The sequence below is a fragment of the Notolepis coatsorum genome, assembly GCF_963971535.1.
Source record: "Notolepis coatsorum genome assembly, chromosome: 1".
In the NCBI taxonomy this organism is placed as follows: Eukaryota; Metazoa; Chordata; class Actinopteri; order Aulopiformes; family Paralepididae; genus Notolepis; species Notolepis coatsorum.
The window spans coordinates 319,698,840-319,711,339 of NC_140165.1; the positions used below are offsets into that span (position 1 = coordinate 319,698,840).

Sequence of the window (12,500 nt, forward strand, 5' to 3'; positions counted from 1 at the left end):
AAGAGAAGAGAGAGACGGGTCAGAAAGTCATCATCATCATCATCATCATCCTCTTGCTGGACTTCATCCCCAGCTCACGCCTCTGCACCACGGGGGGCTTCTTCAGCTGCTCGGACCCCCCCCCCCCCCCGACTCCACCATAACAACAACATTCAAATCCCAACTCAAAAACCCACCTGTTCAAACCGACATACTCCCTGTAACTGTACCCTGTGTGTCTCTGTTTCAGAGTCTGATTCCTTTATTAAAAGGGGAACTATCTTATAAATGGCCTTTTTCAGTGTTTAGCATTGTTTCCTAGCTATGTGAACTTATATTAATATGATCTATGTCTCAAAATTCTCATATTGGCGCATTCTTCCAATTCTCCTCTCACAATATTCACCCTCACTGAACTGAGTCATTTGAAAATGTGCTGATTTGTGATGTCAGAGAGACACCGCTGCATGATAATGTGGCTGTGTGGCATCAGGTACATGATGAGCTGCACACAGTGGTTGGAGCCCAGGCTCAAAACGGCTCGAGATCTTGAGGTAGAAAAATGCTGTTTTTGAGGACTTGATTAGAAATACAAAACAATGAATAAAAAATATATATATATTACAGAGGTGTTCCATAGACTCACAGGAATTGTGTAAAAGTGACCAAATAGTGAAAGAAATAGTAAAATAGTTCCCCTTTAAGCCATTTGTGTAAAAAAACACACATTGGTATTTGTTGCGGCATTACAGTGTGTGCATTTTTTTTTTTTCATACGTTTTTTTTCACAGTAACAACAACACAGACACGGGACAAAAACAGTGCAGTGGAGGATTAATAATTTAAATATATATAAAGTGTAAAGTGCAGAGTTTTATACTCCCTGTAACTGTACCCTGTGTGTTTTATACTCCCTGTAACTGTACCCTGTGTGTTTTATACTCCCTGTAACTGTACCCTGTGTGTTTTATACTCCCTGTAACTGTACCCTGTGTGTTTTATACTCCCTGTAACTGTACCCTGTGTGTTTTATACTCCCTGTAACTGTACCCTGTGTCTCTGTTTTATACTCCCTGTAACTGTACCCTGTGTGTTTTATACTCCCTGTAACTGTACCCTGTGTCTCTGTTTTATACTCCCTGTAACTGTACCCTGTGTGTTTTATACTCCCTGTAGCTGTACCCCGTGTGTTTTATACTCCCTGTAACTGTACCCTGTGTGTTTTATACTCCCTGTAACTGTACCCTGTGTGTTTTATACTCCCTGTAACTGTACCCTGTGTGTTTTATACTCCCTGTAACTGTACCCTGTGTGTTTTATACTCCCTGTAACTGTACCCTGTGTGTTTTATACTCCCTGTAACTGTACCCTGTGTGTTTTATACTCCCTGTAACTGTACCCTGTGTGTTTTATACTCCCTGTAACTGTACCCTGTGTGTTTTATACTCCCTGTAACTGTACCCTGTGTGTTTTATACTCCCTGTAACTGTACCCTGTGTGTTTTATACTCACTGTAGCTGTACCCTGTGTGTTTTATACTCCCTGTAACTGTACCCTGTGTGTTTTATACTCACTGTAACTGTACCCTGTGTGTTTTATACTCCCTGTAACTGTACCCTGTGTGTGTTTTATACTCCCTGTAACTGTACCCGGTGTGTTTTATACTCCCTGTAACTGTACCCTGTGTGTTTTATACTCACTGTAACTGTACCCTGTGTGTTTTATACTCCCTGTAGCTGTACCCTGTGTGTTTTATACTCCCTGTAACTGTACCCTGTGTGTTTTATACTCCCTGTAACTGTACCCTGTGTGTTTTATACTCCCTGTAGCTGTACCCTGTGTGTTTTATACTCCCTGTAACTGTACCCTGTGTGTTTTATACTCCCTGTAACTGTACCCGGTGTGTTTTATACTCCCTGTAACTGTACCCGGTGTGTTTTATACTCCCTGTAACTGTACCCTGTGTGTTTTATACTCACTGTAACTGTACCCGGTGTGTTTTATACTCCCTGTAACTGTACCCTGTGTGTTTTATACTCACTGTAACTGTACCCTGTGTGTTTTATACTCCCTGTAACTGTACCCTGTGTGTTTTATACTCACTGTAACTGTACCCTGTGTGTTTTATACTCCCTGTAACTGTACCCTGTGTGTTTTATACTCACTGTAACTGTACCCTGTGTGTTTTATACTCACTGTAACTGTACCCTGTGTGTTTTATACTCCCTGTAACTGTACCCTGTGTGTTTTATACTCCCTGTAACTGTACCCTGTGTGTTTTATACTCACTGTAACTGTACCCTGTGTGTTTTATACTCACTGTAACTGTACCCTGTGTGTTTTATACTCCCTGTAACTGTACCCTGTGTGTTTTATACTCACTGTAACTGTACCCTGTGTGTTTTATACTCCCTGTTGTTTGTTTTGTTTTTAACTTCACTGACACTTTTGTCAAGACCACTGTTTTAAATGTCGACTGTCTTGGTTTGTTTTCATGTCCTGTAAGGTGACCGTGGGTATTAAAAATAAAATGTATTATTATTATTATTATTATTATTATTATTATTATTATTATTATTATTATTATTATTATTATTATTATTATTATTATTATTATTATTATTATTATTATTATTATTATCATTATTATTATAACAGGTTGGGTGTGGGCAGGGGTGTAAAAAGTACCCAGAAATTATACTTAAGTGAAAGTATTGGGTACCGTCTCAAAATCTTACTCAAGTAAAAGTCAGAGTATCTGGCTAAAAACACACTTGAGTAAAAGTCAAAAAGTTTCTACTTTTAAATGTACTTTAAGTACTAAAAAGTCAAAGTAAAAACTATCTTTTATTCCGGCGCAATGAAATGTTCCGTTTCGTCCTCTTCATCACTCCTACTATCGTTTGTGGCCATCTTCTGTAGCTCGTCACTCTGACTGTCTATTCTTCTGATAGCAGGTGTTCAATCAAAGAACCCCGCTCTCTAGTCTTGCACAAGGACCAATCAGCACGGGTATGGGCGGGTTCATTTTCCATTGATGGGGATTTGATTGGCTGTTTTTAAATAAAGCGCGGCCGCAGGATTAATAACGTTAACGTTAGTTGGGCCAGAGAAACAAATATACTAATTAAAATGGTTGGACCTGCGAGATCTGTACTTTGTAGGTCTGCATTTTAAATGTAAGGAGTAAAAAAATATCTATTTTTTTCTCTGAAATGTAATGGAGTAAAAGTACAAGTATACAAACCTAAAGCAGGGATCTTTGATTAAACACCTGCTATCAGAAGAATAGAGTCAGTGACAAGTCTGGGTGTGTGTCTTGGATGGGGATGTGGTGGGGATTGACGTGGTGGAGATTGATGTGTGGGGTGGGGTGTTTGGAAAACTGACTGTTCCGGGGGGGGGGGGGGGGGGGGGGGGGGGGGGGGGGGGGGCACACAGTCAGGGTGGGGGGGGGGGGGGGGGGGGGGGTTCACATACCTTCAAGCAACTGAAGTATTGGTATTAAATTCCTCAGTCTAAAGAGATGACCTTGGCAAGCCTGGCAAGCCTTCTAGTGATGCATTGTTAAAGCGCCTCCGAGTGAATCTCTTCCAGTAATGAAGAACACTCTTATCTCAGTTTTTGGATGAATCCCACTCATGAGAAACAACTAATATGTGATTCTTCTTGCAGGGAGTGCACTCCTATCACATATAGCTGATAAATGACATTATTAAATGTAGCGTAATACTAAAACAAACTAAAAGCTCAAGGACTCTTATAGGAGCCAAAGCACTCATACCTTATTTCTATTGGCTTAGTTGCCTACACTGTTAAAGTCTACATTTCAGAATACAATGGGGCTTAGCTGTATATTTAGGTTATTGTATTATTATATGAATGTTTATATGTTTATTTTTATAACCTTACATTGAAACGGCATTAGGAATATTGATTGGATTTAGATAAAGTAATTGAACAGTCTTATTTGTCATAGGGCCTAACAAAAATAATGGTTTGGTTCCGGTTGCCGACCGACCCTGCCGATTTAGGTGTGACCCAATTTATTTTATGAGTTTAAACATAAAGATTAAAAAAAATAATAATCTTTTCTTTTTTTTTTTACAATAAAGTTTCATAAAAATCTTAGTCAAACCTTTAGTATTATGGATTTTAAACATGCTGGCAGAGTACATGCATCCATGTTGTTGTGAACATTTTAATTAAATAAAGAAATTCCCATAGTCGCCGTGGGAAAAAATTCAATAAAATAAATTCCCTACCTACCCATGGCCTTAACTGACAACCAACAGGGAGGGGGGGGGGGGGGGGAGAGCGAGCAAGAGCCCATGTATTGTATTTATTATTTGTATGTCTTTTAATCTACTTTCATTCTGATTTAATTACTGGACTGTCATTATTGTTATTATTATTTCTGTTATTGTCCTGTGATTTATCGTTGATTATTACTGTTACTGTATATGTATAGTTTGTCTTGTTTCATGTTAAAAAAAGGGAAAATAAAAAACATTTGTTAAAGGGGAACTATTTTACTATTTCTTTCACTATTACACACTCAAAAAGGCCATTTATAAGATAGTTCCCCTTTAAAAAAAAAAAGGGAATAGGGTACTCCAGTATTCTGCCTTTGATATTGTGATATTATTCAGGATAATCCAGTATGCTGTGGTTAATATTGTGATATTATTCAGGATACACCATTCTGTTTTTAATATTGTCATATTATTCAGGATACTACAGTATTCGGTCTTTAATATTGTGATATTATTCATGCTGTGATGTGAATGCCGTCCATGTTAGTTTACCTTCAATGGAGAAGTGCATTAAATAACTTTAATGCAAAAAAAAAAGTGTCCTCTGTTCTTTCATTTCAGCATTGTCTATCGCAGAACACATTCCATTGTGGGCAGAGAGCATGCCTGGTTTCATTCCAACCTTGCCTAAACACCAGCTGATGATTTCACTAATTGGCTCACCTCTTCAACTAGCTCACCTGGTGCAATGTATAGTTAAAATGAAAACTTGGCCAATGATGGAATCCTTTCAAAAAATAAATAAAATTACTTTAACTTTTTAGTACTTAAATACATTTAAAAGTAGGACTTTTACTCAAGTGTGTTTTTAGCCAGATACTCTGACTTTTACTTGAGTCAGATTTTGAGACAGTACCCATACTTTCACTTAAGTATAATTTCTGGGTACTTTTTACACCCCTGGAAGGGAGGAACCAACAGGAAGCAATATAAAGAGGAATCTGAATGTTTTGCTTTTAAATGCATGTTATGACTTTGTTATTAGACTCGTGTATGAGCCCTTGTGCCCGTGTGTATCATCACACTGCTGGTCTCTCTCTCTCCTGTCTCTTAGTGCAGAGCAGGTGTGTGTATCATCACACCGCTGGTCTCTCTCTCTCCTGTCTCTAGTGCAGAGCAGGTGTGTGTATCATCACACTGCTGGTCTCTCTCTCCTGTCTCTAGTGAAGAGCAGGTGTGTGTATCATCACACTGCTGGTCTCTCTCTCCTGTCTCTAGTGAAGAGCAGGTGTGTGTATCATCACACCGCTGGTCTCTCTCTCTCCTGTCTCTAGTGTGTGTATCATCACACTGCTGGTCTCTCTCTCCGTCTCTAGTGCAGAGCAGGTGTGTGTATCACCACACCGCTGGTCTCTCTCACCTGTGGGCAGCGCAGCAGGTGTGTGTATCACCACACCGCTGGTCTCTCTCACCTGTGGGCAGCGCAGCAGGTGTGTGTATCACCACACCGCTGGTCTCTCTCACCTGTGGGCAGCGCAGCAGGTGTGTGTATCACCACACCGCTGGTCTCTCTCACCTGTGGGCAGCGCAGCAGGTGTGTGTATCACCACACCGCTGGTCTCTCTCACCTGTGGGCAGCGCAGCAGGTGTGTGTATCACCACACCGCTGGTCTCTCTCACCTGTGGGCAGCGCAGCAGGTGCGTGGAGGTGCGTGAGTTGAGCAGGGCGGTGAGGATGTGGCGCACGCAGCCCTGCAGCTCCCTCTCCAGGGCCGTCCTCCACGGGGGCTGCGGCTGGCGCTCCGTGGCGCAGGCGGTGCAGGTGTAGGCCGCGCTCTCCGGCAGCCTGGACAGCAGCTCGTACATCTCGTCTGGGGGACAGGGGGGGGGGGGGGGGGGGGCAGACGGTGACAGGTCATTATCTGGGTCCGTCAGCGGCGCGGTCGTCCTCTGATGTCACAGAGGGGTGACGACGGCAGAGACAGACGGAACAACGACAACTGCAAAAACGAGATGACGGACGATGTGCCGACAATAGCAGCTCTGCGTCTCCGAGGGACGGAGAGACACTCTGTACGGCGGCGGGTTTAACCGCGTCACGTTAGAGGGATATTAGGACTATTTTTAACTAGGGATGCTCGATATTGGCTTTTTTACCGATATACCGATATTGTCCAACTCTTAATTTCCGATACCGATATCAACCGATACCGATGTATGCAGGGTTTCCCCCCCGCCCCAAAAAAACGGAATAATTTCAGGTAATTAACATTACATATCTCTTGTCGTGGAATTAACACAACAGTATGCATACTTTTGACAATAAATAAAATCAGAATTTGTTCTTACTTGCTTGCCTGGGTAAATAAAGGTTATAGAAATTAAGTGAATAAATTCATTAAAAATAAGTTATAGAAATTATAGAAATTTAAGTGAATATCGGTAGGCCGATAATATCGGACATCCCTATTTTTAACCCTTTCACTGCCACACGACAGCCGGTTAACCCTTTCACTGTGACAATACAGAAGGTTAGCCCTTTACTATCACACAACCGATGGCGATGCTCCATCATTGCATCGCGGAGCTAATGATGCTAATGATGGAGCATCGCCGTCGGTTGTGTGATAGTAAAGGGTTAACCTTCTGTCGTGTGGCAGTGAAAGGGTTAAGATACCGGATTTGTCTCCGTTCACAAAAGTGCACCAGTGTTAATGGGTCGTGGGAATTGGTTACATTTAGTTACATTTGTATATGTAGTGTAAACACAGTGTACTGTACTGTCTGTAGAGTGCTTTTGAGATACCACATGTCAAATACATTTATTATTATTATTTGTTCGTGATGCCAGTGGACGAGCCGTCCAAAGAGCTTGTTTATGTTTATTCATTTGCGCAATGAAAAATATAAATAATAACAAATGGAACAAAATATACAAGTGAGATTAAAAACCATAAGAGGTTCATGAAGGAATCTGACCTGATAAACAACACAAACAATAATGAAACAAACCACTGAAAATAAATATAAAATAAGCACCAGTAAACCAGGATACAATAGTCATAAAAGTATATGAATGTAAAGTTTTCTTTACAAAATAACATCACTATTTAAATGCAGTGTGTGTGTGTCAGTACACAACACACACCCAATCACCAAACACACCCAATCACCACACACACCCAATCACCACACACATCCAATCACCGCACACACCCAATCACCACACACACAATCACCGCACACATCCAATCACCACACACATCCAGTCAGCACACACACACACACACATCCAATCAACACACACACACACACACACACACACACACACACACACAGTTATCTGGTGAGAACACAGAGGGAGCGGGGAGCAGGCAGGCTGGGTGCTACTGACCGGAGAGGCTCTCACACTTGGCGTGGACCCAGTGGTCGCAGCGGCCGCACTGAATCATCTTGCTGTCGTAGTCGTCGTCATCGTAGCACTTATCACACAGCGGGCAGAAGTTCCCTGGGAGAGGAGAGGAGAGGAGGAGAGGAGAGGAGAAGAGAGGAGAGGAGAGGAGGAGACGAGAGCAGAGGAGAGGAGAGGAGAGGAGAGGAGAGGAGAGGAGAGGAGAGGAGAGGAGAGGAGAGGAGAGGAGAGGAGAGGAGAAGAGAGGAGAGGAGATGAGGGGAGAGGAGGAGACAAGAGGAGAGGAGAGGAGAGGAGAGGAGAGGAGAGGAGAGGAGAGGAGAGGAGAGGAGAGGAAGGGTTTTAGGGGTATATATATATATATATATATTTTTTTTTGTATTAATTGTTTTTTATTGTATCCGATTATTCTTTACTGTATTTTATCTCCCTATGTTTTCCTCCCCCTGCGTGGTGGGCACACCCTCGCTTCACCCACAGACTCACTCTAACAAGTGCATGTTGCATCAGCGTTATATGTATACTTGTATATATGTTTCATTATCAATACAGATCTCTACCCATCTATCTGAGGAGGGGTTCTGGTCCGGAGGCCCGGTGACTAATGTGTCGTCGGGCTGCCGTTCACCTGGCCGGCGGCCACCGACCGGATTTACCGCCGCGGTGTTAATTATCCGCGGTGATATTCCATTAAAGCATCGTGAGAGAACCATTTATCTAATTTACAACAACAACAACCGAAGACAGATAAATCACCGGCCATGGAGCCTCCTTCCTGCCTGCCTGCCTGCCCCCGTGTCGTGCCGGGATGCTGGGGTACGACGTCTATCCAGTGACTCGTGAGTGAAAAGCATGCTGGGTATTGTAGTGCACTCGCTATAGTAAATAAACCACTGCCCTTTACACGCGGTACATTTTTTACAGCGGCACGGTGGTGTAGTGGTTAACACTGTCGCCTCACAGCAAGAAGGTCCAGGGTTCGATTCCCGCTTGGGGACCAGGTTTCCATGATGCCAGGTACTCAGGTGCGGTATCTCCCGGGCCTTTCTGTGTGGAGTTTGCATGTTCTCCCCCTCTGTGCTCGCACGGGTTTCCACCCAGATAAGATAAACCCAATGGAAAAACATGCACAACAGATCGCTAACGCTGTGGCTTCCTTGACGAAGACGGACAGGAGCACTTGGATTGGTCCCCGGGGCGCGGCTCACGTTGACGCCCTATCTGCTCCCGGCTGCCCATGGGGGGAAGGACAACGGGTTGGGAAAAGTGCAGAGAGACATTTCATCGGCGACTCAGTGCATGTGTGTGTGTGTGTTCCTGTGGGTCGCCCATCTCGCGTGTGTGTGTTAATCTGCATGACAAATAAAGACTTCCAGGAAAAAATCTAGTTAAAATACCGGAAGTGTTGCGGTGGTCTATGGTAAACGGTGCATTTATATATAACTCTTTTATCCAAAGCGCTTTACAATTTGTTCCTCATATTTTCCCCGTTCACTCACACCATTCACACACCGACGGTGGAGGCGACCATGCAAGGTGCCGACCTGCTCATCCTGGGAGCAGTTAGGGGTTAAACCCTCTGAGGTCTGGGTTATTTTGTGATTGTGACCCCCCCCCCCCCCCCCTAATTCTGGGCCCTTTTGGGGGATTTCCATTATTCTTTTTATTTTTTAGGCCCCAGACACTCACCTTTAGCGAACAGCTTGGCACAGTCGTGGCACATGGAGAAGTCATGTGACCACTGGCCCCGCCCCCGCCCCCCCCCCCCCCCTCCTAAAGGGCCCCAGACGCTCACCTTTAGCGAACAGCTTGGCACAGTCGTGGCACATGGAGAAGTCATGTGACCACTGGGCGTCCCAGGCCTTGCCGGGTTTGGTGGCTCCGCAGCTCTTACAGCGAACGCACTTGGTGCAGACCTGGAGACAAAACACAGAGAGGTCAGAGGTCAGACTGCAGGAGAGGAGAGAGGAGAAGGCCCCGAGCGTAGGTTTGTCAAGAGAGAGAGAGGGGGGGGGGGGGGGGGGCGTGCTGGTAGTAGAGGAAGGATGGAGAGATAGGAGAGAAAGAGAAAAGAAGGAGGGGAGAAAAGAGAGATAGAGAGGGAGACGGGAAGAGAGCGTGCAAGAGAGAAAGATGGAGAGAGCAGGACATTGGGAAAGAAAAGTGCACAGGAAGAGATCAAGGAGAGGTGTGAGTGAGTGAGTGAGTGAGTCGAGTGAATGAGTGAGTTGAGTAAGTGAGTGAATGAGTCAGTTGAGTGAAAGAGCGAGTTGAGTGAGTTGAGTAAATGAGTGAGTGAGTGAATGAGTGAGTCAAGTGAGTGAGTTGAGTGAGTTGAGTTGAGTGAGTGAGTGAGTGAGTGAGTGAGTGAGTGAGTGAATGAGTGAGTTGAGTTAAGTGAGTGAATTGAGTGAGTGAGTGAGTGAGTGAGTGAGTGAGTGAGTTGAGTGAGTGGAGTTGAGTGAGTGAGTGAGTTGAGTGAGTGAGTGAGTGAATGAGTGAGTGAGTGAGTGAGTGAGTGAGTGAGTGAGTGAGTGAGTGAGTGAGTGGAGTGAGTGAGTGAGTGAGTGGAGTGAGTGAGTTGAGTGAGTGAGTGAGTGAGTGAGTGAGTTGAGTGAGTGAGTGGAGTGAGTGAGTGAGTTGAGTGAGTGAGTGAGTGAATGAGTGAGTGAGTGAGTGAGTGAGTGAGTGAGTGAGTGAGTGAGTGAGTGAGTGAGTGAGTGGAGTGAGTGAGTGAGTGAGTGGAGTGAGTGAGTTGAGTGAGTGAGTGAGTGAGTGAGTGAGTTGAGTGAGTGAGTGGAGTGAGTGAGTGAGTGAGTGAGTGAGTGAGTGAGTGAGTGAGTGAGTGAGTGAGTGAGTGAGTGAGCGAGTGAGTGAATGAGTGAGTGAGTGAGTGAGTGAGTGAGTGAGTGAGCGAGTGAGTGAGTGAGCGTACCCAGACTCTCTTCTTCTTGGTGGGTCTGGTGGGGTGGTTAGGGCCCAGGCACTCGGGGTGATAGCTGTTATGGCACTTATCACACTCTAGCAGCTGCTGCTGCAGTGAGAGAGAAGGGGGGGAGGGGGGGGGGGGGGATAATCACTTAAGATGATCGTTCAAATATCAAATCACTTCATTCACAACGGGGCTTCAGTAATGTCACAAGCGGTGTCACGATACAGCTAGAAAAGCAGCTGTCCTCTGCACCTGTCCGTCTGAGAGAGTGGATGGAGAAGAGGGGCAATAGTTTGAGTGTTTCTCTCTCGCGTCTTGGCACCGACACCGACGCAGTGGCATCGCCAGGATGTTTTCTTCTCTCCTCGTCCCAATTTCCGAGAACGGTATAGTCAAGATCGCTGGATCTGACCAGCAGGGCATTGGCCGCCGTGACACTTTCACGCACTCCTCCAGATCGAGATTAAAATAGCAGCGGCGACGGGGGCGGGCAGACGGCCCGAGATTTACTTGGCAGCGGGGCGAGACCTTCATTCACCGTTAGTTAGGTAATGGAACATTCCTCAAGAATCCATCAGCCGGCCGGGGGATTTGATGTGAGGATTTGTTTCATCGCATCATCTGCGAGGAATCCCATTTGTCTGGCCGTTTCATAGATGCTGCTTCTCCTGCCTCGAGTCCAGTGTGCCGTGATGAATACATCAATACGACGTATTATCCCGAGAGAGACCCTCACGGGGCTCCTGCTACCCAGGACGACATCACTGTGTTTCAGAGACTAGCAGGAAGACAGCGCTGTGTTTCAGAGACTAGCAGGAAGACAGCGCTGTGTTTCAGAGACTAGCAGGAAGACATCGCTGTGTTTCAGAGACTAGTAGGAAGACAGCGCTGTGTTTCAGAGACTAGCAGGAAGACATCGCTGTGTTTCAGAGACTAGTAGGAAGACAGCGCTGTGTTTCAGAGACTAGCAGGAAGACATTGCTGTGTTTCAGAGACTAGCAGGAAGACATCGCTGTGTTTCAGAGACTAGCAGGAAGACATCACTGTGTTTCAGAGACTAGTAGCAAGAAGACATCAGTGTGTTTCAGAGACTAGCAGGAAGACATCGCTGTGTTTCAGAGACTAGCAGGAAGACATCGCTGTGTTTCAGAGACTAGCAGGAAGACATCGCTGTGTTTCAGAGACTAGCAGGAAGACATCACTGTGTTTCAGAGACTAGCAGGAAGACAGCACTGTGTTTCAGAGACTAGCAGGACGACATCACTGTGTTTCAGAGACTAGCAGGAAGACAGCACTGTGTTTCAGAGACTAGCAGGAAGACAGCACTGTGTTTCAGAGACTAGCAGGAAGACATTGCTGTGTTTCAGAGACTAGCAGGAAGACATCGCTGTGTTTCAGAGACTAGTAGGAAGACAGCGCTGTGTTTCAGAGACTAGTAGCAGGAAGACAGCGCTGTGTTTCAGAGACTAGTAGGAAGACATCGCTGTGTTTCAGAGACTAGTAGGAAGACATCACTGTGTTTCAGAGACTAGCAGGAAGACAGCGCTGTGTTTCAGAGACTAGCAGGAAGACAGCGCTGTGTTTCAGAGACTAGTAGGAAGACATCACTGTGTTTCAGAGACTAGTAGCAGGACGACATCACTGTGTTTCAGAGACTAGCAGGAAGACAGCACTGTGTTTCAGAGACTAGCAGGACGACATCGCTGTGTTTCAGAGACTAGTAGCAGGACGACATCGCTGTGTTTCAGAGACTAGCAGGAAGACATCACTGTGTTTCAGAGACTAGCAGGAAGACATCACTGTGTTTCAGAGACTAGCAGGAAGACATCACTGTGTTTCAGAGACTAGCAGGAAGACATCGCTGTGTTTCAGAGACTAGCAGGAAGACATCGCTGTGTTTCAGAGACTAGCAGGAAGACAT

At 45.1% G+C, this 12,500-nt stretch overlaps 1 protein-coding gene across 1 annotated transcript in view; it reads right to left on the reverse strand.

Annotated features, from left to right (window-relative positions):
- The window catches only part of kmt2a (lysine (K)-specific methyltransferase 2A), a gene marked incomplete at both ends in the record, with an annotated part of 110,966 nt that overhangs the window by 50,383 nt on the left and 48,083 nt on the right, over positions 1 to 12,500 (reverse strand). The window contains 4 exon segments of the mRNA XM_084311960.1: positions 5,916 to 6,106; positions 7,630 to 7,743; positions 9,443 to 9,563; positions 10,583 to 10,681. Of these exon segments, the coding sequence (XP_084168086.1) occupies positions 5,916 to 6,106; positions 7,630 to 7,743; positions 9,443 to 9,563; positions 10,583 to 10,681 (525 nt within the window).